Source organism: Nicotiana sylvestris, chromosome 11 (genome assembly GCF_000393655.2).
Source record: "Nicotiana sylvestris chromosome 11, ASM39365v2, whole genome shotgun sequence".
In the NCBI taxonomy this organism is placed as follows: domain Eukaryota; kingdom Viridiplantae; phylum Streptophyta; class Magnoliopsida; order Solanales; family Solanaceae; genus Nicotiana; species Nicotiana sylvestris.
The window spans coordinates 115,439,734-115,465,941 of record NC_091067.1 but is presented as its reverse complement, the minus strand read 5'-3'; the positions used below and the strand labels follow the sequence as shown (position 1 = coordinate 115,465,941).

The following is a 26,208-nucleotide window of genomic DNA, read 5'->3' as shown; positions in this document are numbered from 1 at the left end:
AATAACTAAAGCAAAGAAAACACTCTCTTTTGAAGTTTGACTAACCATAGAGTAGCATTTTCAACCCCGAAAAGATTGATGAGAATTTTAAAATAATCAAAAGCGCAGAAACAAGATTACGATTCTTTCCTTGGACAAAAAGCCGAAAGGCAAATTCTTACTGCAAAACACTAGTTGCAGTGATCACTTTTGTATTACCGAAAGCCATTCCCTTTAATTGTTCTCAACGGGACCCAAACAAATTTCCTATCCTTTCTCAACTCTACATTTCTCAGATATCATACCTCCATTTTAACTGAAAAAGGGACAGGACATACCACTTTACGCTGAATTGCTGTATGAAAGGATAAAACTAGTGGATGGGGGAGAGATGTTCTCTTTTATTGATTTTTCTTTAAATCTTTTCTCCAACTAACTAATATCGCCTATAGATTTCAACTAAAAAGAATGAACATTTAGCTGACTCTAATATCGATTCTAACTTGCTTGGGATCGTGTCATAGTTATCAATGAAGATTTATATAATCAATCCCAAATGAAGATTCATATAATCATCTTATTTATGATTGAGACAAAGTTGTTGTTGCAGTAATTTGAACCCTGTCTGTCGGCAGCAAATCCAATGTATTACCTAGTGAGAGGAAAAGTTTCAAAATCAGGCATAAGATAGAGAGGTTGTTGCCGAAGACCGTCGGTTCAAGGATAATGATTAATTGTAGTCATTACCACAATTAAAAATTTGCAAAAGAAATTGTTTATCAGAAAATCTACCACTAGCGCAGATAAGTTGCCAAGGGAAAAAGGAGAAAATGGGTGCAAACATAGAGTATTTTCTTAATTGTTTACTAACAATGGATAGCAATTCCGATTGATACAATGATCCATTTCCACAAGTAGTGGAAAAAGCAATATGGGGATTAGCACTTTCTTGATTTTGTTTAAGGATAAGCCCAACATGATTGAAAAATCATAAGAGCAATCCTCATAATTTACCCAACACATATATACTCTTGCATAATATGTACAAGAAAACACACACACAACGCCAAATACCCTCAATTCCAGGAGCTACTACCACTAAGACATGATACATCATTAAATTACACCTCAATGATACCTTTTTGACTACTACAACTAACACTAGCTTTCCATTGCTTTCTTTGAAAGCTCTTCTCAAGCTACTTTCCTTTGGGGTTACTTTGGTTTGAGGGCATATTGTTTTTAACAAACCCTTCAAAACCTTATTCCCACCACGTGTTACTCTCCTACACCCAATTCTTTGTCAACAACATCATCAAAGTTTTGCCTTTGATTTGTCTTTCACTCCTTCATCATCACCTGTTATAAAAATAAAAGATACTCAGTTTTAGATCACATCATATCGCAAATAACCTCTAGCCCTCCAGAAGGTAAGAGTAAGGTAAGGTCTACATACACACTATTCATCCCAAACTCCACTTGTAGAAATACATTGGGTATATTATTATTGTCTAGTTTTAGATCACATCATATTCACACAATCTTATTGCTTCAATTGACACATAAGGGTAGGTGTTAGAATTTATATACCAAACCCAACCTCCTCCTAATTCTTTAAGTAATATACTACACTTCCTTTAGTCTAATGATTATGACATTTGATCCAACTTTCCAATTTAAATCCCAAAAATTTTAAAAAAGAAACATCTGTTACTATGTGCATAATAGAGTATCTTCTTAAAATGCAATTCAATTCAATTATTGTCCATTCTCTTGTCCATACATTATGGATAAACCTATGAGTACCCTTACATTTGGCTGTAGTTCAAGACTTGGTGGCAAAAGAGATAATGGTGACAAACAAAGAGCCAAGGTGGCATCATTTTCAAGATTTCATATTGTGTATATTCAAGAGTTTGACTAATCGAAAGTGTAAAAATGAAAAAAAGAATCATGTCACATGTGAAAGTTACAAGTTTCTTGCTAACAGAGATGGCTACATACCCTTTTAAAATATTACACACACACCAAAAAAAAAAGAAGTAAAACCTTCACAACTACTACTGGCAGCTACTACAAACAAAGTATTAAATGTTCTAATTTCACGTGAAAATCCTACCTAGCTAGATTGAAATAATGTCACCATAAGAAAAAAATGGCATCTTGAAGAGACTTTTTCACCACCCAAATAGTCACGTTCTACAAAAGAATTGTTAAGCTAACTATCCCAACAGCACAACTTCTAGAATACTAAATCTACCAAGTAAACTCAGTAAAATTTGAGTAATTCCAACCCAACTCAGTAAAAATATCATTTTTTTTAATGAACTAATAAGAAAGAAATGTCACATAAATAAGGGACAAGCACCGATAGTCATTCTGGGGATTGCTATTTAAATATTAGCTACTATTTATTTTGTCCTGGAATTTTAAACTAAAAATCTAAGCTTGATGGCACTTTTGTCCCGAGATGAAAAACCGAAATTAAGGACGCACACACTAATTACTAATTAGCGACCTGTTTCTACCATAAATAAATTGAAATAGAGGGAGTATGTATGACTTACCAATGGAGCAAACAAAGAACTAGTCCTTGAAAATGACTGAATCTGCCAATTCCATCAAAGGGTTCAAGCAATCAGCTGAAAATTTCCTTGCAAACATGTAAGAATACGTCGAATTGGACACCCTAAGATCATAAATCAGCTGTGCAGAAACTTCAGCAGGATAATAAGTATGTGGATGACCATCAACAGAATCAGTCCAATTCACATTTGTCAATGTATACTTAGTACACCCCTTTGGATCCTCCATTGATAACAAAGTAGGAAAATAATGTTCCTCGGGATAACAAGATTCAACATTAATACACTTTCTCTTAAATTTCCTCCATAATTTCCTATCCTTAATCACCATTAAAGAATGTTTCCTTGTTAATGCAAAAAACTGTGACCCAACTTTAAACTCCTCAAATTTCACCTCAGGTTCCATTACATTCTTCCCCCTCGCATTATACCTATCCAATAACGAATCAGACTCATCTAAAATCTCAATATAACTCGGAAACTCCATTTTCCTTGACAGTTTTTGTGTATCAAGTAAAAATTTGTAGAAATAACTAAACGAATGTAAAGGGATGCAATGTTGCGAAAGAAGAACAAAGTACGTGTTCGACGGATCGTCAAGAAGCGCGTGAGCGAGTAGCCTTCGTTCTGCAGAAATAAGTGTAGGTGAACTACGTTGAGTTCTTTTAGCAGGAATTAACCGATCTTTAAAAACACCCAATAAAGGTGAGATTTTAACAAAAGGATCAGAGTGTATGTAAATGTTATACAGATGTGGATCTACAGGGTTAATACTGTCATTAAAGAATTTTTCCCATAAAGGAGCAAACTTTATGTCTGAATTTGTTAAAAATAGGAAAGCAATTTTGGGTGGGCGAACGGTAGTAGATCCGAGCCGGAGTTTGTGTGAAGGTTTTTTAGGGAAAGTGGTTTCAGCGGCAATTGCTTTATGAAAAAGGGAAAGGTCGTCGAGTTCGTCGGGTACTGAGATTGAGATTTGACGAGGAGGGAGGATTCTGGGTGCTAATAAGAAGAGAATTGGGACTGATATTAGGAGAGTAAGTGAAGGAATAAGTATAGATAATCTGAACATATTTTCAAGAAAATAGGCTAGTTTTTCAAGAAAATGTGTGTGTTTTACACCAAAATGGACATCAATGTAAAGAATCTTGGATTTTTAGTAATGGGGTTTGGGGGAAATTAGGGTTGAGAGTGGAAGAGGGAGATTTGGGGTAAGGGAAGAAATGGTGAAAGTGGCTGAAATAGAGTGGAGGTTTGGTGTAGGGTGGGTGGGGCTTATAGGGTGGGTGGGGTAACGGAGAAGATGGGGGAGATTGACGGCGTTAAGACTTTAAGAGGCGTAAATGAGTGGAAACTGACAAATAGGGACGGTTCAAGGAAATTGCAGGTGTGTAGGAACTCGTGTAGATGATAGAATGGGCGTACCTTTGGGGTACTATTGGTTTACTTTATTATTACTTTTTAAATTGTTTCTATTACAAGAAAATATAATTTCTCTATTTTAATCCGTGATTGTACGGAGTTCAAAGTTTTTTTCTTTTTCTTTCCGAAATCTATGTTATTTGCGTCAGCATTTCATGCCCTTATTGAACAGAATTTACAGCCTCACAAGCTATAAAAATTTGAGAAGTATTTTTTTTCCAAAATATTTTTGGTGAGAAGCAATTTATGTTAGATTAATCATAGCATATTTGGGCAAGTTGGAAAAATCAGCTTATTTTGAAAAGTGCTTTTGAAAAAAATATTTTTGGAGAGACGACAGTTTGTATTTGGCTAATTACCCTAAAAAATACTTTTGAGCAATATTTTGTGTTTGACCAAACTTTTTAAAAAGTGCTTTTGAATATCAAATTACGAATAAGGACATGAATAGATTTACTTAATAATTAATATTATAAGTAACTAAATAATCTCAAAATTTTGTTATTACGGGCAATAATTTAAGTAAAATATGAAAATAAAATTAAAAAATACTTAATTCTTTTAATATTATTTAAATATATTAAAATTCATTCAACAAATATAAAAGCATTCACCCCTAAAGTCACAATATATTAGAAAGTTATCCTAAAAATAAAAAGAAATACTTATACATTAATATCCTAAGTATCAGGTTTAACGGTTATTTTAGTATATACTATATTTTGTTAAGGATATTTGAGGTAAGAAGAAAAGTCAAAACTGCTTCTGTTTCTGCTTTTGGGAAGAAGATATTTTTTTCTGCTTCTCAGAAATTGCTTCTGCTTCTTCTCAAAAGCGTTTTTTCCCCAAAAAAAGCTTGGTCAAACACTTTAAGTTAGGAAAAAAGTGCTTTTGGGAAAGAAAAAAAAATATTTTCGGCCTCTTGAGAAGCTTGGCCAAACAGGCTACTATTAACTTGAAAAGCACTTATGAGCAGCAATTAGTGTTTGACCAAACTTTCAAAATCTATTTCTAAGTGTATTTTTCTCCAAAGTGATTTTTAAAAAAATGCTTTTTGGAAAGAAACTACTTTTTCTGATTCTACAAAACTACTTTTGCTTCTCTTTAAAAGTATTTTTTTTTCTTCCAAAAGCTTGATCAAACACCTCAATTTTTAGAAAAAAAAATCACTTTTGACTAAAAAAAAAATTCACTTTTGGCCCAAAAGAGCTTGGCCAAATAGGCTATTCGTTTTAGATGGTAATGGGTGTGTACAAATATTTAGGTGGTGCTTGGTCTTTTGAATTGAAAAAAATAATTTTCATATAAAAGTTTGTGTTATTAATAAATTATTTGATTTTTAAATTGTACTGTATAACAAAATTAGCATAACAACCTTCAAGGTTGGGTGAGTGATTTTCTATAGGAGAGAGTTAGGATCGATTCCCCCATCAGCAGCCTTTGCAATCAGAGTTCGTCGCATAGAACTTGCTTTTTATGGTTTATATTTTTTGTATGGTTTGCGAGCTATTGTATAGTGAACATATTATCGCACTCAACGGTTTGCGGATTTCCTTGAAAATTTTCCGAAAAAAAATAGGAACATTAGCATGACATATGTGAGGATATACGCCTGGTACATTGAAAATAATATCGCACCTCAAAAGTAGTGATTGTGGGTTTCCCTGAAAATTTTCCAAAAAAAAAAATGAACATTAGCATAACATAGGATATATGCATTATATTTTAACTCCTAAATTAGGCCAACGCCGCAAATTAAACTGCTAATCAATGCACTCTAAATGAGGCAAAACTCCTAATATATGCAAGAATTTTGAAACTAGTTTTACTCTTAATTAGACCCCCAAAGAAAAATAGTAAAACTTGACAAGAAAAGAATTAACTAAAACAGAAAAATTAGAGAAGCTAAAAGTGTAAAAAATGCTAGACAATAGTTGGTATGCCCCGTTACTCCCCTGGGAACCAAAGGCTCCTACAACATTTTCAATTCAATAACATTAGAAAAATTCGTGTGGTAATCTTAACTCTAATCTAAAAATAAATATGGTAGGTGCTTTCAGAAAACATTGACGAATACTACACCTTTTGGTTGAATAAGCGCCCAGAGTTGATAATGATTATGTTATGTTTTTTTGAATTATTTTATTCTATTTTACCCTTCTTCATGTAATATTTAGGTTCTTAATTAAATGGACAAAATTTAAGTATTATAAATTGTTAATGCAAATTTCTTTATACCTTTGGGTTTAATTAAATAAAAATCTCTACATGACAGTATATATTATGGTCCCCACCCTTAACCAGATGTCCAGACTCTTAGGTTCTAAGTTTAGATTTTTTTTTTTTTTTTGGTATGGAACGTTTAATCTCATAATAAGACTACCGTATATGAATACGAATTATCGAGCTAATTAGTACCGAATATTGTATAATAAAATAAAAAGTATTTAGTAAATTTTGTTCTAACAAAGCGAACAAATATTGATTGGGTTTCGAGTAGCTAACAGCTTGTTTGGATGGTTGTTACATATCATTTCATAATGTATCATATCGTATTGTATTGTATTGTATTGTATTGTATTGTATTGTACTGTATCGTTTGATGAATACAATGTTTGGATGGATTGTGTCCTTTTGTCGTCGTTTCATGGTATCATGCACCAGTAATATGATGAATAAACTTGCAATATTATAAAGAAAAATTATGAGATGGTATATAAAAAGGTAGGGTAAATGATAAAATAAAATTATTTAACAATAATGAAGGGTGAGATTTGAGAGAAAAACACAAAGAAACGATGCGACCACACCAAATCGGTCGTTACATAAAGTGACACATTTCATCGTTACGTAACGATAGATTTAACGATACGATACAATAAAATTTAAATAACAATCAAAACAAACATTATATTTAAAGTAACAATACGATACGATATAACTGGTAACAACCATCCAAACAAGCTGTAAAAGTGCAAGCATTGTTTTAGAGGAAAAAATGGGCATGGCTTACATAATGAAAGTTCGTCGTGTTTTCGTGTTTCTTTACTTTGAGATCAAGGGTATGTAGGGTACGAAGGAAAATGTTTTTGTTGAAAATATCTTTTTTTTTTAAATGGGTTGTTTCATTACTTTTTTTTTTTTATGTTTAGTTGGTGAGTAAAAAAATTAAAATATATTTCCTCCTTTCGGTAAGAAAAAAATAAGTTGATGAGGAAATATTTTTCATAATATTTAAGTCAATCAAAACATGAAAAAAAAATAAGAAAATATTTTCTAGCCCAAAAGTTAAAGTTTTCAATTAATTGGAAGTGATTCTTTTTCTCTAATGATGTTCAGAATAGTCGCGTAAGATCTAATAGCATGGTTTAATGGATATTTTTATTGAGTAAACTATTTTATCAAATATTATAAAGCACTCCTATAGATCAGTGCATTAAATGTGTTACAATTATTTTAATAGGAGTAAAAGAAATCCATCCTCATGTTTTCCATAGAACAAAGACAAAATTAATTCAGTTTGGTCCTACACGTCTGCATATAGAAAAAGGCCATCTCATCTAAGTTGCTGAAATTATTGGTCAATTATAATTTCCGCAAATTAATAAGCTCCTCAACAGGTACAGCACGTCAACCTAATACTAATGTGCGAAACTGAGAATTTATAGGACCAAATATCTACTTCCTCCTGTCCAAAATAAGTGATTTTTTGAATATTTTCACACAAATTAAGAAATCTACTTTTTAACATTAATTAACAATAAAATTGATCATATTAACCTTTACTATCTCACATAAACACTCCTATCACATACTCCAACACTATTTACTCCAAGGGCAATGTAGAAAAAAAATAATTAATTCATTCTTAAAATCCGAAAAAATCACTTATTTTGGACCACAAATAAAATACCAAAAAATTACTTATTTTGGATCGGAGGGAGTAATTAAGAAAATATTATTTTCAACGTCAACTAGAAGACAACAATAGAAATTTCCCATCTTTATAATGTTGCTTAAGTTACAATAAGTAATTGAACTTTATGTCTACTCTAGTTTTGTACTCATCGAGTCAAGATATTTAATATTGAAATGGAATTGGTTCAAAATAGAGTTGAACAGACGGAGAAAATTTATATAACCAATCTCAAGTAGTCAGAAATTAAAGTATAGTTAATTGAGTGTTTGCATCTAAAACTTCAGAATTCATTAAATATTTATCTAAACCTACATTGTTCTCGAACAAAATAATGCAAAACTAGATTATTATTATTTTCTAATTCTACAAATTAAACAAGAACAAAGTCGCCATAGATTATGGTGCATGTCGGTTTGTCGTTGTGTGATGGGAGTATGTGCCTATCCCTTACTCTGAAATTCTGCCATATCTCCCAAAACTGCTCATAAGCAATACCCAAACTTAAAAGTAAAATATTTTACAATACAAAAATAATTGTGTTGGATGGAAAATTTTATTTTGTGTCTCATATAACTGACACTAGTTGTATGAGACTCTTTTTTGTCTTACAATTTTGTGAATCCAGATTTTTGTGGACCCAGAAGTATAAGATTGGGGTCCACAAATTTGTAAGACAAAAAAGAGCTCCATACAACTAGTGTCAGTTGTACGAGACAAAATAAAATTTCTCGTGTTGGATAGGATTCATTCACTATTAAAGTTTTGCATATGAACTTTGGGAATAGCAAAATTTTTGGTAGGAAATACTTCTTTGTTTGATAGGTTTTATGCGGCACGAATTTATATTAATTGGAATTCAAAAATAATATTTTTTTCTGTTCACTTTAAGTGATTTTTTGATTATTTTCATACGTATTCAAAAATCCATCTTTTAACATTAATTAATAATATAATTGACCATATTAACCTTAATTTGGTTATTAGAAATATAACAAATACTCCAATGGCTACTTAAGAAGAAAACAAATTAAATCTTTCTTGATATTTGAAAAAATTAAATATTATGGACCACAAAAAAAGTTACTCCCTCCGGTCCACAATAAGTGACCAGTTTTTTTTTTGATTTTGGTCCAAAATAAATATCCATTTATATAATCAAGAAAAAATTCAATTTGTTTTTTCAAAATTATCTTTACGTACGTATTCCTAAAAAGTCATTTACTCCTCACATTTCAGAAGAGAAGTAAGTGCTACTATAACTATGGTGCAACATTTAATGAAGGATAGTTTAGTCACACTAACTATTTTCGTCTAGAATTTAATATTTTCTTAATGGGTGTACCAAAGCAAAAAAATAAATTAAAATAATGAGCATGACAACCTCGTGAAGTAGAGATGCCAATACGCAATATCACCTAACCTCGTAGATGTGCTACATTTGTTGTGTTTTCTTGGAAAAAACATAGACGCAACCCAATCTATGCTTGACTACATGTGCCTACGTTCATGTAGCCAAGACGAAACATCTCGATCTAAATATAACTTTTAAAATTGTAAAGTTTTTCAAGAGCTTTCTATTCAAAACATTTTGAGAACATAAATAAGTAAATACACCACCATTAGATTGGAAATGAGATTCTAAAAGATATACTCCTATTTCATTTACGTATTGTTATATAAAGTAGTATCTTGGGTATAGTTTTTGCACAACCATAAAAGTGTAATAGGACTATATCACAAACGATAAGCAAAGAAATTGCTGCATCATGAAAACCTAATCTAAAACGTGCATGAAAAAAACAAAATATATGTATGTTGTGCAGTCCTCCAATTATGCACGTAATGCAACCTAAGATGAGACGATTAGTGTGAAGAATAAGACTGCGTCTTTCTCTGTAAAAGCCATGTTGATCATAGTAACCTTTTGCCGGCATGCATTTTAGGGGTGCACAGTTAGCCACTCATAAGAAATGTATTTACTTTTAAGCCACTATTTAAAATGTCTTTAGTCTTTAGCCACTGTTTTGATAAACTTTATCCGTCCAGACGAAAATACCTTCTGCTCATAAAAGTTCAGGACCAAGTGTCCTTAACTTATGAGGTTGTTATTGTAAGTTCAAGACTAGATGTCCTTAATTTATGAGCTTGTTATCGTAAGTTCAGGACTAGCTGCCCTTAATTTATGAGCTTGTAAGTCTACGTTCAGGACTACATGCATGTCTTTAACTTTTGAACTTGGAACTCGAAGTTCAAGACTACCTGTCCTTAATTTCTATGTTTGTAACTCTAAGTTAAGAACTGTCTATCCTTAATTTCTGTGCTTGTAACTCTAAGTTAAGGACCAAGTGTCCTTAATTTTTGAACTTTCAACTCTAAATTCAGAACTAATTGTCATTGACACATCTAACTCCGCAATCTGAATTTGTACCTCCAAGTTACAATGGTATAATTCTCTACGGCATCTGGTCTGACAACGAACAATGATAAGTCAAATGTGTACTGTGCAAATATGGAGAAGAAATGCATTGAAGATATTTGTGAAATTTCAGCATACAAAGAAGGTAAGCTGCCTTTTAAGTATCTTGGAGTGCCAATATCTCCAAGAAGACTGTCACCGATGGATTGTGAAGGGTTAGTGGAGAAGGTGTTGTGCAGATCTCATGTTTGTTCTCTCTCGGTTGTTTTGACAAATCGAGAGAGAAGCGAGGGTTTGGAAGAAAAGAAATGTGGAAAAAGGGTAAAAATGTCTTTTCATATTAATTTTAATAAAATAGTGACTATTTTTGCTCAACATTAAAGTTGCTGAATAAAAATAAATCACCTTAAATAGTGGCTACCCCACGCTATTTTTACCATTAAAGGGCTAATTGAGGCCCAATTGCATGCTCAACCCGACAAGGGACTCATATTTGGTGTTACTACTTTGCCAACCTTTAGCAATTTCAGAACTCAAGAGGCTGAAAAATTATATTTACTCATTTTTACAAACCTTTAGCAATCTTCCATCTCTCGTCTTTCTGTTGATTTCTTTACATTTATTTGTTTATGCTTTTACTTGATTGAATCTTTGTTGTAAAGTATCTCCGATCACACTTTTTTAGGGAAGTGCATGGTTAGCCACTAATAACACATGTATTTACTTTTAAACTATTGTTTAAAATGTCTTTAGTTTTTAACCACTGCTTTAATAAACTTTAACTGCCCGGACGAAAATACCTTCTGCTCATGTCTTTAACTTTTGAACTTAATTTCAGGACTTTAGGGCTACATGTCCTTAACTTTTGAACTTGAAACTCTAAGTTCAGGACTTCAGGACTACATGTCCTTAACTTTTGAACTTGTAACTGTAAGTTCAGGACCAAGTGTCCTTAACTTTTGAGCTTGTTAGTTTAAGTTCAGGAACTATTGTCCTTAACTTTTGGGCTTCTTAGCCTAAGTTTAGGACCTATTGTCATTAACTTTTGAGCTTGTTAGTCTAAGTTCAGGACTTTAAGACCTATTGTCCTTAACTTTTGAACTTGTAACTGTAAGTTCAGGAACTATTGTCCTTAACTTTTGGGCTTCTTAGCCTAAGTTCAGGACCTATTGTCCTTAACTTTTGAGCTAGTTAGTCTAAGTTCAGAACTTCAGGACCTAAACTTAATTTCATGTTCAGGACCTGTTGTCCTTAACTTTTGAGCTTGTTAGTCTAAGTTCAAGACCACATGTCCTTAACTTTTGAATTTGGAACTCGAAGTTCAGGACCAAGTGTCCTTAACTTTTGAGCTTGTTAGTTTAAGTTCAGGACCTATTGTCCTTAACTTTTGGGTTTCTTAGCCTAAGTTCAGGACCTATTGTCCTTAATTTTTGAGCTAGTTAGTCTAAGTTCAGGACTTCAGGACCTGTTGTCCTTAACTTTTGAGCTTGTTAGTCTAAGTTCAGGACTTCACGACCTATTGTCCTTAACTTTTGAACTTGTAACTGTAAGTTCAGGGCCTGTTGTCCTTAACTTTTGAGCTTGTTAGTCTAAGTTCAGGACCAAGTGTCCTTAACTTTTGAACTTGGAACTCGAAGTTCAGGACCAAGTGTCCTTAATTTTTGAGCTTGTTAGTTTAAGTTCAGGACCTATTGTCCTTAACTTTTGGGTTTCTTAGCCTAAGTTCAGGACCTATTGTCCTTAACTTTTGAGCTAGTTAGTCTAAGTTCAGGACTTCAGGACCTGTTATCCTTAACTTTTGAGCTTGTTAGTCTAAGTTCAGGACCAAGTGTCCTTAACTTTTGAACTTGGAACTCGAAGTTGAGGACCAAGTGTCCTTAACTTTTGAGCTTGTTAGTTTAAGTTCAGGACCTATTGTCCTTAACTTTTGGGTTTCTTAGCCTAAGTTCAGGACCTATTGTCCTTAACTTTTGAGCTTGTTAGTCTAAGTTCAGGACTTTATGACATATTGTCCTTAACTTTTGAACTTGTAACTGTAAGTTCAGGACCTATTTGTCCTTAACTTTTGGGCTTCTTAGCCTAAGTTCAGGACCTATTGTCCTTAACTTTTGAGCTAGTTAGTCTAAGTTCAGGACTTCAGGATCTATTGTCCTTAACTTTTGAACTTGTAACTGTAAGTTGAGGACCTGTTGTCCTTAACTTTCGAGCTTGTTAGTCTAAATTCAGGACCAAGTGTCCTTAACTTTTGAACTTGTAACTGTAAGTTCAGGACCAAGTGTCCAAAGTAAATCAAAATAAGTCTAGTTTCATACCTGTCAGTGCTCATCCAGTTAGTCAGTTGAAACTTACGAAAATGTGATTTAATTATCAATATTGTCTTACTTGAAGCTTATGATATGTAGATATTAAAGCAAATTTAATATATAATATGGACTTTTTATGTGGAAAATCTAACATATGTTTACTGTCAAATTAAGGTAAGCATTTACCTCATTTTTTTTCTCCAATCTCTATTTTGGGAAGCTTGTCATGTATTATGGAATTTTAGTGAAAGTATAAGAAATAATTGCTTAGATAGTTAAAAGAGCCGACGTGCATCAGTGGAATTAATTCATGGCAGACGCATACACGACACGAGCCAAACCCATTGAAGATGAAGAAGAGTCTGCCATTTGTTCTTCTCCCTAACACATGAAAGAGATAGAAGGGTGACAGAATCCTTTCATATTAATTTTAATAGACTAGTGGCTGTTATTGCTAAGCATTAAAAATGCGGGATAAAAAGTAAATAACACTTTAAAAAGTGACTACCCCACACGATTTTTACTTACTTTTAGCCTACATTTTGGTTAGGAATTACAAGCTGAATTATCCGACTAGCCCATTAAACTCTCAGTAAATAGTCTACCTTCGGCGAATTGCGCCTACAACCCATGGTACTCAGATTTTGGTGTTAATAATATCAACGTATAGTATATGTTACAGTGCAGCGCACAATCTGGTCTACCATCTTAGCTTAATGAATGAATACTACATCCAGATCTTGTGCAGCTCAACAAAGAAAGTGTAAACTTACAAGACGTTGCCAATCAAACTCACCAAATACCCCAGCCTCAGCTCAAGAAAAGTCGCACATAAAGCAAATTCAACCTTTTTACAGTGGGAGGGAGAGGAAACAGAAAACACATACAAGTGACCTCTTTACTAGAACCTCAACGAATCTGCAATCGCAAGTAAATTCCACTATTCCGTAATAATTATGACAAGAATTAAAATAAATACCAAGATACATTATTCAGGAGATAGCAAGCCAGTCTCTCAACTCTGCCACGGACACATCCCTAGAAGAACATTCCATCTCCTTTAAGAAGGTGCCCTCTATTTACAATGCAAGGGCAACACTTGGATCGGAAATCAGGATCTTCAACGAGTACCTAAAAACTAATCAGCACCCTGTGGAACAGGTTCTGTAGATTTAGTATCAGTTCCATTTAATTTGGATTTCTCCTTCAAAGGCTTCTGTGCACTAGATGTCTTTTTAACACTTCTGTTGGGTTGTTTAGTTGTCTGAGGTGCAAGACCTGGCAAAATAGATATCATGGAATTAGAGTGTATGAAACACTAATCGCAGGAAAACTTGAACTCACTAGAGTGGCTACTAATGTGCATTGCGACTGCACTAAGATATTTGCCTGAAAAGATGTATCGGGTAAATATCCGCTCGCATCCTTTCTTACTGTCCTCTTCGATTATAGAAGGGCTAATAAAAGAGCATAAACAAGTTTCCCTCAGCATAGCACTACAAATTGGTTAACTGTGTGAGGGATTTGCAAAGAAATACACAAAATGCGGGGTGTTCTGGGGATTCACCCGAGAAAAGAGAGAGGGGGACTGGAGACAAGTTACTATGCTACTTTTGCTTATTGACAGTGGGCAATTGAAATGAGGAGAATAGGATATGCGCAGAGGGAATAAAACACACAGATATTGACTCAGGGTATTTATGGAGAAGAGAGTAATTAATTAACAATATTTTGCCTTTATGAAGGGGAGACTTGTTGTAACTGGTAAAATTGTTGTCATGTGACCAGGAGGTCACGGGTTCGAGTAGTGAAAAGAGCCTCTTGCAAAAATCTAGGTAAAGCTGCGTACAATAGATCCTTGTGGTCTGGCCCTTCCCCGGATTCCGCGCATAGCGGGAGCTTAGTGCACCGGGCTGCCCTTTTTTTTTTTATTTTATAATTTTGCCTTTATACCAAGCCAGAAAAAGCATATATGAAGCCTCAGGAGAGAAGAAAGTGGATGGAACAAAGAGGGTCTATATTGCTTAACATTTCTAGTGTCTGACGCAAGGCAATATCAGTTAAAAGTAAAACGCAAAGAAGAGAAGGAAAGATGACTTACCACTACTAGGCAGAGACAATCTATGTTTTCCTTGTTTATCAGACGGAGTGGATCTCTCCTTAGGATTGCTATGTGATCTAGAACCAAGGGCGGGTCTTGAACTAGCTTCCTCAACTAAATCTTCAAGATTTGGTTTAGACTTTGATTTGTTAACTAATGCTGCAGGCGTTTCTTGTGTGCTTGCTGACACATTTGGGGAAGAACTGCTGCAGCCATCAGAGAGAGATGCTGCTGTTTTCTCATTTGATTTCGAGTTACTGCTTGAATGAGATGGACCCGCTCTCTCATTTGCAAGATTTGCAGTTGCTGGTTTCTTCCCAGCAGATTTTGCCTGGTTCTTTATCCCGTTCTTGGGATCAGCTGATCCATTTTCAGGAGGCAGGACTCCATCTCTGACATTAATGTCGAGAAAGCGATTTTCCCACGGGCGTACTGCCATCCATCTCTCTAACCAGTTCCAACCCCAGTTGCTTTTATCTGGTTCAAACCCAGAAGGGGTAGCCTGCTGCCTCGATCCTGCCTGCCACTGCAGCATAAAATAGATTCAATAAGAAAAAGAAAAGGTGCCTTGAAATGAAAGCATTGGAACCTTGCCTAACTAGATCGTGACCAGTATCATAAAATGACGTCGGGAGTTAGGAGGTCTCCAGTATTGGCAGCTATTTTTTTGTTCTTCTAGAGTTGTTCCTGAATTCTAACTAGAGGCACCATGTGTCCATAAAAGTACGCATAGCATATAACAAGGGAAACGAAGAAGAGAAAGGACCCAAATAGCATATAGCAAGTGAAATGAAGAGGAGAAAATACCCAGCAGTTGAGCTTTATGAGCTACAATATAAGCTGGTTGCCAGGTATTTGCTCTACTAGTGCAGCTGATACAAATGCTATTGTATATTTAGATTCAGATACATTTTAGCCAAGAAAGCAGGCTGACCAAGATGCACCAGCATTGAGGAAAATCATAGTTGGTTTACTAGTATTAAAACCATTACTAGTGATGCATATCCGACCTATTAGTTACAAATAACACCTTTTGATCATGCTCTTGAATTAGAAGCAGTTATGACTAAATTTCCTAGAAGAAAATCAAAAGGCTACCATTAAAAACCTAAATAGGAAGAAATGCATAAAAACACATGGTTATTCCTTATTTTGTTATGATTTTTTAATTGTTGGATATTCCCATCTATAAGCAGATTTCAAGACATTTCCAAAAGCATTGGCGAATTATTAACTAGTTCCAATGTCTATAACTACTTGGACAAAACTACAGGTTCCATTTAGTTGAGCATGAAAAGTTTTTATGCTAAGAACAATTGTCGGGAAAAACTGTGTAGAAGATCAGCTTTCTTATATTTATCCCGTGTTTAATTGAACAGATTTCTTCAAACAGAAGAGAACATGTGTACTAACCACAATACAATGTGAAGGTGCTACAACTTAATGGTGAAATTTATAAGAAGGGAAAAAGGTGGCCACAAAAATAGCTGGTAACGGAGGGAATATGGGCACATCAGAAAAAAAAAGGAAACTGGGATGAGACGGGCATTGCTAGGTCAGAGTAAGAGATAGCAGTGATGGGGGTTGACACTATTAGAATTGGCTTCTTGCTTACATGCCAATCACTCTCCTTTCCCAAGAGACAACACGGCATGGTATTCGATGCATCAACAATTTCATTGTCTTCCTCTACATCATCGAATTCAATAACAATGGTTATTCAGCTAACATCAGATTCAGGTGGTGTTACTAGTAGTACTGGTTAGTTCCCTTGCTGGGCACTAGAGTGCAATTTCATTTAGTGGTTAAGACTTTCCAAAAGGGCCCGGGTTTTGTTTGGATGTCCTTACAACGTAACTGGAATCTGTTCTCCATGACAACTGGTGGAACAAAGAAAATAAATATTCTTACAGGTATTTGTTGAAAGGAAAAGGAATGTTTAAAATGAGTAAGTAACCATTTTCCCCGTGACACTTCCACACTCTTTTGCAAGACTTGCTTTGAAGGGAAGTGCTTCTTGAGGTAAACTTTTTTACCACAACTTTCCTACCTATAAAACACACGAAAAATGTAGGAAAGCTAACTTCCCCATAAAACAACCAATAGGTGCCTTATTGACTTCTTTAATCTCTGTGTAATGTTTTTACCAGAAAAGGTTTCAGCACTTTAAGACAGCAAACTCCAGAAAAATAAAACATCACACAAGGAAAATATCTGCACTTGCCCTTCTGAATTTCAATCAACTTTTTAAACTTAATTCCAACAGATGATCCCTCACCCCTAGCCATTAGACATAAAATGAGCCTTCTGCTCCATAGGACTTGAACAGTAACGTGCCTGCTTCTCTTAAATTCTATCTTTTTTCTCTTTTTGAACTTTTCTTCCACCTGCAAATATCCTAGTTTCATGACAAAACATTTTCCTTGATCACCCTTGTTCCAGCCTTTGCGGAAACTAGCATTCAATTTATTAATTCTCTGTTAAAAGACAAAGAACTTGAACAGATGAAAGCCTAAAGATCTAAGTTACCCTACAAAAACCTTTCTCAATCTTTAAACCTTAAAGAACTTGATTTGTGCTTGTACCTACTCTACCATAAATTAGAGCTTATACTTGAGCAAAGCCTTCTGCTAATTCTCTTGCATAATATTACTTTTTAACCAAGGCACCAGGGTATTTCTGGTTGCAACCTCTACGTAGCCAAAATGCAAAGTTTATCCATTCAGTAAATAAACAATAAGAGAGTGTGTGTGGTATATATCAAACAACCAACTTAATCGATCATGTTTACTACTCTTTTTCTTTGACTTTTTTTCTGAAGTACAAATGATAAGGGCCCCTGGAAGGAAAGAAAGGGAAAGGGAGCTATGAGTTTGAGCGGATTGACTCTAGAACCAATTTCATTGAAAGCTCCATTGTACAATTGGATCCAACAATTATGTAAGAAGTTCTGGGAAATGAGGGAACTTGTGGATACAGGAAATTATTTAGAAATATCATAATAAAAGAAACATAGGAGTTTGTTGTTAGGTACTTGACCAAAATGGATCATCCAATTCCTGTCAAACCTATCATTAAAAAATACCTACAAGGCCACAAAACTATAAGTTTACTCTTCATATTCCCGACCCTAAGCGTCTGCTGGCCTTGGTAAAATTTACAAGTCAAATGTCATAAGAAAGAGATGGTTCCCCTTCTCTCTAGATTACCGATAACATCCAACCATCTCCTTCCTTCATGGAGGACTTTCATAGCTTGTTGCGAACTGGAAGCGGAAACTTGTGTCTTTCCCCTAGCGGTGACACGTTCAAGTTGGAAAGACCTCCCACTCCTCTAATATTCAATCAAGACACAACATCACAGGTTTTTTAGTGATCTAGGAATCAGTATAACATATCAAACTACACAGATCATATTTCAAAATATCATTAGCAAAGCTAACATAAACGGCTGCTTCTCTTACAAGTTCCCACTTAAAATCTAATCTGAAGTTTTGCCTTCACTGAACTGATACATCAATGGACAAACATCGTCGAGAAGGACAATCGGATGCTTACCTGGTGAGCCAAAGCATAGGCCATTGCTCTTTCACGCTTAGCAGCTGCCTCTTGTCTCTTTAGCAGCTTTTCTTGAATTTGCTCAACAGATCCAATACTGTCACACCAGCCCTCCTGTTAGAAAAGTCAGTAGCAAAAAGGTGAGAAGCATGTTAATGGGAACAGTTTGGGTCAACCTACATGGATTCCACCAGGTAATGCGTAATTTTGTGAGTGAAACTTTTCTTTTTGCATGTTTTGGCAAGAAAGCTCATGTCAGCAAGATAAAGATTCCTATGACAACAACTCGAATCACCACATAAAGTAGAAAAACCAAACATATGAGACAAATGACAAGAACAACTATGAACCATGATATAACCTAATTTCTTGGCCACAACATTCAAATGATTGAGGCCCGATAGTCCCCCTGGAACATCCATGAAGAACCTATCAGGAAAGTTCCACATAGTTTAGTGTATATCATATATTGTAGGACAACATCCACCATGCGCAGAATCCGTGGAAAACCCCTAAAGCAAAATTGGCATGCCACTACAAAGAGACTCTTCCACTAGAAAAAAGACATGATTAACCACTTATTAATATTATAATCTAGTGATAAATGCCATTAAAACAAGTAGTGGGCACTATGGAAACGCCAAACGAGTATCTTAAGTAATAACAATTTAGAAGTTGCTTACTTCGATCTCTCGTACACGAGCCTCATTTTCTAGTTGTTGTTGAAGTTTCTGCTGGTCAGTTTGACTTTCCAGTGCCATGCGAACACGCCTTGCTCGTACACGTGCCTGAACTCTCACTAAAGCTTGCATGCAACGGAGGGTAATCGCAGCTTGCTTTCTCACTGCATGACCCCTAACAAGGGCTTGTAGTCTCACCAATCCTTTTAGAGCCCGGAGAGCTCGCCTTGCCTGACCAGTGCCAAGATATCAAATAAGATTTAATGGCTGTAATTTTTCCTAGTTAACAATTATCTCTTCAATTCCCCTAGTATGTTTCTACTCACCAACTGATAAGATTCATAAGAAATTAAAAACACGGTGGTTAACATACCTATATTCAGTTGTCAGAAAGTTCTTTTATGTCCAAAAGCTTAATCTATGAGTCAGATACCAACTTAGAAACTGGAGTCAGGCAGGTTTTCCCTGACTAAAAGTTGCAACCATATAAAACACCATTTTTCGCCATTTAAGCAAGTAAGTTCTATATGATATACATTCTTTTAACCTTATACAAATTTCCAGTCTCTGCAGAACATGCCTAACATAAAAATTGCTTAGGAATTTACCATAGCACAAAGTATCCCTACCTAAAATGGCAAACATAAGTTTCTTAAATATGAAAAAAGAAAATAAACATGTATTTAATGTTAAAATGTGCAATTCATGATCTATTATTTCACTTTCGTGACAAAAATAATTCTTTATGCTCTTCCCCCATTGGTACTTTTTATTACCAATCTTTTTTTTTCCTCCTAGTTGTCACTGGTCTGATATCAAAGAAGGCCTAAGGATCAGGATAGGTGGACTTATCGTAGTTAGCAAGTACAAAGTAGACCTTGTTGCATTAGTTTCTGGAACTTAGTGTTAAAGGGATCTCCGAAAGGGATCAAAGATCTCATCCAGCTCATCAGTTCTTTTAACCTCGATAATCTGGTTGTATCCTATTCTTTATTTATGCAGATCTTTCTTGATTTTCGTTTATCAAAAACGTATCTTGACTTTGTACCTCCCCATGGCTTATATTTCTCCCTCTTCAGGAGGTTATATTGCTCTAGTTGCTTACTTCTCTAGGATCAGTCTTTCCTAATTTGATTCTCTTTAGGTTCTCTGAGGGAAGAAAGAGTCTTATTACTGATGCTCAATTATCAGTATAAAGTGGATAAACCAGTTACTTACTGGAAGAAAGATTATTGTTTTCCAATTGTTTGATTGGCGAAGGGTACATTCAGACTTGGATTTACTGTATTTTAAGTGACTTCCTTTTATCATTATGTAGGAGAGATGGCCGAGTGGTTCAAGGCGTAGCATTGGAACTACTATGTAGACTTTTGTTTACCAAGGTTCGAATCCCTCTCTTTCGGTACCAGTGTTTTGAAAAGCGAGCGCTTCGTCGCTTTAAGCGCGAAGCGAGAAGCTGTCGCTTTTTCCTTACTAAAGCGACACGACCAGCAGATGCGATCACTTCAGCCAAAAAAGCGAGAAGCGACCCAAAAGCGAGAAGCGCTCGCTTCTGTTCAGAGGGCCATTTTGAAAATGAAAAAAGTTTGGGTCTTTGTTTTTGTTTTACAAAACAGACCCAAAGTGAAAAGACCTTCTTTGTCTTGCCAAAAATTGAGCTTTAGCAGCCGCAGCCAACGAGGGTTCAACCTCCAGGTAATTTTTCTGTTTTATTCTTCTTCTTCTTCTGATTCTGAAAGTAGCAGCAACAACCAACTAGGTTCAGCCTCTATTTAATTTTTCATCTTTTATTCTTCTTCTTCTCTCTCCTCTTTTTCAGTTTTTCTGGACCAGCGACTGCGTTAGGGCAGGCGTTAGTTTTTCCCCTCTTTTATTCTTCTGATTTATTAATTATTAATTTTAATATGTATTTTAGTTTATAAATTAATTATTTTATATATTTATATATTATATTATATTTTCAGTTTATTTGATTTGTTTAATGTGTATTTCAGTATCTAAAATTAATTATTATATATTATGTTATATTTTAAGTTTATTTGATTAATTTTATATGTATTTCAGTTTACAAAATTAATTTTATATATATATATATATATGTTATATTTTCAGTTTATTTGATTTTTTAATGTGTATTTCAGTTTATAAAATTAATGATTCTATATGATATATTTTCAGTTATTTGATTAATTTTATATGTATTTTCAGTTTATAAAATTAATTATTATTATTATATATATGTGTTATATTTTTAGTTTATTTGATTTTTTAATGGGTATTTCAGTTTATAAAATTAATTATTATATATGTGTTATATTTTTAGTTTATTTGATTTTTTAATGGGTATTTCAGTTTATAAAATTAATTATTATATATATGTTATATTTTCAGTTTATTTGATTAATTTTATACGTATTTTCAGTTTATAAAATTAATTATTATATATATATATATATGATATGTTATATTTTCAGTTTATTTGAATTTTTTAATGTGTATTTCAGTTTATAAAATTAATTATTATACATATGTTATATTTTCAGTTTATTTGATTAATTTTATATGTATTTTCTTATATTAATAGGGATTTAAAAATGTCCCAAAGTTTTTAAATTGAATTTGGATTTTTTATTGTGTCTTTGCAATGTTTACATTATGTTTTTTAAAAATTGCGCTTCAATTCAATGAAGCGAGCGCTTCGCTTTGCGCTTCGCTTTTGAAGCGAGGCGAGCCCCTGTCGCTTTTTTGCGCTTCTCGCTTTCAAAAACACTGTTCGGTACCTTCGCTTAATTCACCAATTTTAGTAACAATGAGTGCTCAAATAGCAATGGATACCATTATTCCAACAGCTAGACCCTTCTTTGATCTAAAGATATAGATTCTCAATTCCTAATTGTTGTGACGCGTAAAATAGAATACTAAAAAAAATCATAATGAAAATATTGGAAAGAAAAGAGTAGACAAGGAATGAAAATAGATCCTTGGTCTATGATACAAAAATGGGGGAAATCCAGATCAAACTCAGATTACTTAACTTTAGGTTAATTTACTTGGCCTAAAGAGAAGAAATTTTCCGAACCCTTGGTTTCAGTCTGAGGTTTAAGTCTGATGAGAATAATATTCTACGACTAGCAATTGTCTTTTCCGTATTACTGAGAAATCTATTTCAATTAAGCTGTGGTAAGTGCTCGATCCATTGACATAGTCAAAACTCAGTCTTGGAAAAGAAGGATACGAGGACCAAACGCACAACCAAGCAGGCATGTCATATATTTCAATTAACTAAAATTACAGGCTGACACAGTACCAGAAATCCTCTAAAAGCTGTTTGAATGCGTATAGCTGCTGACTCTTCTATCATACTCTGCTGAATTTGTGGGGCATGGTGCAATTGATGTGAACTTGAAGGCGAGCTGGCAGCAACTGGAACTGATGTGCTGCTGATATCTTCAACTGATCTTGCAATAGCATCATTATGAGCTAGCTCTCTCTGAAGTAGGTCAGAATCAATCTCAACTGAGTGCTTTCTCCGGTGCCAAAACTTTCCAGTCCCTCCTGATTTCTGTTATAATGAACGAGTTAAGATTAGTACACATGCTCATCCAATATGCATAATTACCTTTGCAGTACCTTGAAATAAACAGGCATTGACAATCCAGAAATAAGTTAAATATGATCTCATTAACCAACACACTGAAAAAATCTTCTTATAATTTTTTTTTTCAATGATAAGCTTTTATCTTCTTACAATGTTTTCAGAATCAATTAATAGATCCCATCATAATCTTAGCATCTATAACACTGAAGTTTCGTGTTGGTAAATTGTTTGATATGTGCCAATTGGTGAGATATGAGATAACCGATTGAGAACACAATCAACATCACTGCATTTCAGGCTCCAGATGACAGAGGTGAAAGGACGAAAGCTAACTTAAAAGAGAAAGTGATATTACTCGAGAATAAGCCTGTCTCTTTAGGATGTAAAGATGACACCAAAGATTATACAAGTAGTTTGCTGAGATAAGCATTGATTAGGATACCCATCGAAAACCAACGAATCAGTCAGCTATCAAAGATATATGCAAGAAAGAAATAACATAGAAAAGAAAATGTTACCCACATTTTCATCTTTTTCTGAAGAATGAGACTTTTCTGCTTTCTTTAAACCAACTAGTGCTCTGATCCATTTGCTTGAGACACCCATGCTATACTAACTTTGGCTCTACCAACTTGCACTGAAACAGGAAAGTTGACGAATTCAGTAATTTCGTGAACTGATTAACCTTAAGTACCAATCCAGAAGAAAGAGCACATGACAACCAACAAACATCAATTTCTTTTATGATAGGTTCCGCCTAACACAAATACTCAATGGACTGCTTAAGAATAACTGAGATAGAGGGATGAAGTTCTTTAGTTCTCAATTCAGAGGCAAACCTGGAATGCTTGAAATCTAGGATGAATATAGAAAATAATCTAGCTTATCCAAGACGTGAAAACAGGTAACATTATGAAGACAATGCACAAGACCAACAGCCAAAATGGCAATATCAGTAGAGTAACTTCCAAAGATGGCTATCAAAAAACAAAAAGTAGAGAATTGATCAACCAGTGGCGGAAGTAGGATTTTCACCAAGGGGATTCAAAAAAAAAACTAAAAAAGAAATAAACACACAAAAACTAAGGAAATTCAACACCTAATACATATACATGAAAAAAATAATTTAACTTATATATACAGTTTAATTATCGGCGAAGGGGCCCCTAAGATCAACAAAATAGTTCTATCTATTAACCAAATTTTTTTGATGAAGTAATAATAGATTTCATAGCTGGCATCAAGAAGATGCATAATAATACAAAAGTTATGGAAGCAAAAAAGACTTTATTAGCTCAATTACAAAAAGACTATTCTAGTACCAGGGAGAATCTAAGGGAGAAAGGTAATGCCAGCTATAAAGATACAAAAGACATCTAGCCTTGAGGGAATGATTTGGAGTTGATAAGCCTTCAAAACATCTGTTGTTCCTTTCTATCTATTGACCAAATTATGATCAGAAAAAATGTAAACATGCTTCGAAGTGATCGCTCACCAATATTGCGACCAAGGATTCATAATACCATCTTTTCAATTAGTACTGGAACACGTACATTATGTCAATACAACTAAAACAAATCAAAGTCACTCATTTCCCCTTATTTTATACCCATTCTCCAGAACAAACACAAGTCAAATCAAAGTCACTCAGTTCACTGGTCTATTACACGAACTCTCCAGCACATGACATGTTCATAATCACATAATGTACCTTAAATCTCGTAACTTCAACATTCCCTTAAGAATGTTTCAACAGATTTCCACAATGCCATACATCTCTCAACAAGGGTCAAGAGCTATCTATATATTAACTATCTAAACCCAAAGTTCCAAACTTTACTACAATCTAAGCTGAACTCGACAACACATTACATGCAACTTTCATTTCCCAAATTTAGGGTCATCATAAACCCAAAATAAGAACAACCCACTTCACTTTACAATTCTCTTTACCAAAATATTGACCATTATCTATATATTAACTATCTAAACCCAAAGTTTCAAACTTAAGTTCTAAGCTGAACTCCACAACGAATTACATGTAATTTTCATTTCCCAAATTTAGGGTCATCATAAACCAAAAATAACAGCAACCCACTTCAATTTACAAATCCCTTCACCAAAATATTGACTATTTGTAAGCTAAAGGTAAAGCCAGTAGAAAAAACAACTAACAACAACAAATGCAGATCTCCAAATCACCAATTAACATGCATTATTGAATTTACTAAACTCTAATAAAACTAACAAAGATATCAAGTAAAAAACAACAAGAAAGGGAAAGAACCTTTTTTTCCTTAAACGGGTTGGTTGAAATAGATGGATCTATCAATCAGTCAACTAAAAGTCAAAACTGAAGTCAACCCAATTCGCATCATACTCAAGTGAGCTTCAACAACCAAAAATCTTGAATTTTTCCGATTTTTTTTTTGTGCTTTTGGGGACTTGGATGAGCTGATAAGAAGTACTACTAAAGGAGTTATGAAATGAGTCAGTAGCAGCAAAGAGTGAGTGTGAGGGGTGGTGCCAGCTAACGTACGCCAGAGGAGTGGGGAATATGGGGGAGAATAGAACGGCGTCGTTTTAGGTGGTGGGGCGGGTGGGAGAGTAAGGTCGTTTTCAGAGGTGCATGCGACCAAGAGTCAATCACGGGATTTCCTCGGCCCCTACCCCTTCACCATCGTGTCCAGTCGGATTTTTTTCCAACTGAAAATGGGTTTGCGGGTCAGGTTTTGTTTACTTGATCAAGTTTTAAGTGACATTTTTTTGGGGGGGGGGCAAAAATAGAAATTGGAATTTTGAAACCTTTTTTGGGTAGTCGTACAAATTTGATGCATACACAAACTTGAGAATAAAGAAATGCCAACCGTTCTCTTAATTAAACGTATAAAACTCTTTGTATTATTTTTATATTCTATTATATATTTCTTTTATATTATCTTAGAATTGTATTATTATATTTCTTATTTTTTTACTCTAACTCTTGTCTTAAAGCTATTTTTGCGTGACAATCCAAAACTAAACGATTGTTATCGACGTCTTGTAACTATGTAACTTGTTAGGGGAACCATTCATCCATCTTTCCAAATATCAAGTTATCAACTATAACATGCAATAACGTAACACCAGTCCATAGAATATTTATAATAATCACCCAACATGCACGCACATTTCAATTAACTTAGGATTATCATATTATTACAAACAAATATTGGTAGGGACAAATAAGCCATATGACAACTTAGGTATCTTAAAGTGCTTAAGATAGATGCAAAAGGTATTGGAGCTTTTAAAAGTCATAAACATATACAAAGTGAAATGCACCCTATCTAGAGGTGGCAAACGCACGGGTTGAATTGGATATAGACGGGTCAAAACAGGTAATATAAACACATATAAATTATTCGACTCAATCCATATTTAATAAGGATAGAAAATGGGTTAATCAGTTGATAGTATAGATATTCATATTTATCCATGGCTTCTTAAATATGATCACTTTTGGGAGATTAAGACTTGAGGAATCCTCAATTTGAGTCTTTGCAAATGTAAAAATTAAACTCATTGGTTATCCATTTTTTAAGTGTATAATATGGATCTTATCCATATTTGATCCATTTTTAGAAGGTTAATTATCCAATTCATTTT

At 34.2% G+C, this 26,208-nt stretch overlaps 2 protein-coding genes across 2 annotated transcripts; both read right to left on the bottom strand.

The window, feature by feature from the left end:
- Positions 1 to 810: 810 nt before the first annotated feature.
- Positions 811 to 3,777, bottom strand: LOC104233885 (glycosyltransferase BC10-like). Its single transcript, XM_009787348.2, has 2 exons — positions 2,547 to 3,777; positions 811 to 1,338 (listed from the first exon to the last, which is right to left on the bottom strand). The coding sequence occupies exon 1, from the start codon at positions 3,634 to 3,636 to the stop codon at positions 2,566 to 2,568; it is 1,071 nt and encodes a 356-aa protein (XP_009785650.1). The 5' UTR covers positions 3,637 to 3,777; the 3' UTR covers positions 811 to 1,338; positions 2,547 to 2,565.
- Positions 3,778 to 13,258: 9,481 nt separating this feature from the next.
- On the bottom strand, positions 13,259 to 25,088 carry LOC104233884 (protein IQ-DOMAIN 5). Its single transcript, XM_009787347.2, has 7 exons — positions 24,848 to 25,088; positions 23,083 to 23,197; positions 22,270 to 22,524; positions 18,966 to 19,193; positions 18,283 to 18,396; positions 14,726 to 15,251; positions 13,259 to 13,902 (listed from the first exon to the last, which is right to left on the bottom strand). The coding sequence occupies exons 2-7, from the start codon at positions 23,164 to 23,166 to the stop codon at positions 13,763 to 13,765; spliced, it is 1,347 nt and encodes a 448-aa protein (XP_009785649.1). The 5' UTR covers positions 23,167 to 23,197; positions 24,848 to 25,088; the 3' UTR covers positions 13,259 to 13,762.
- Positions 25,089 to 26,208: the final 1,120 nt, after the last annotated feature.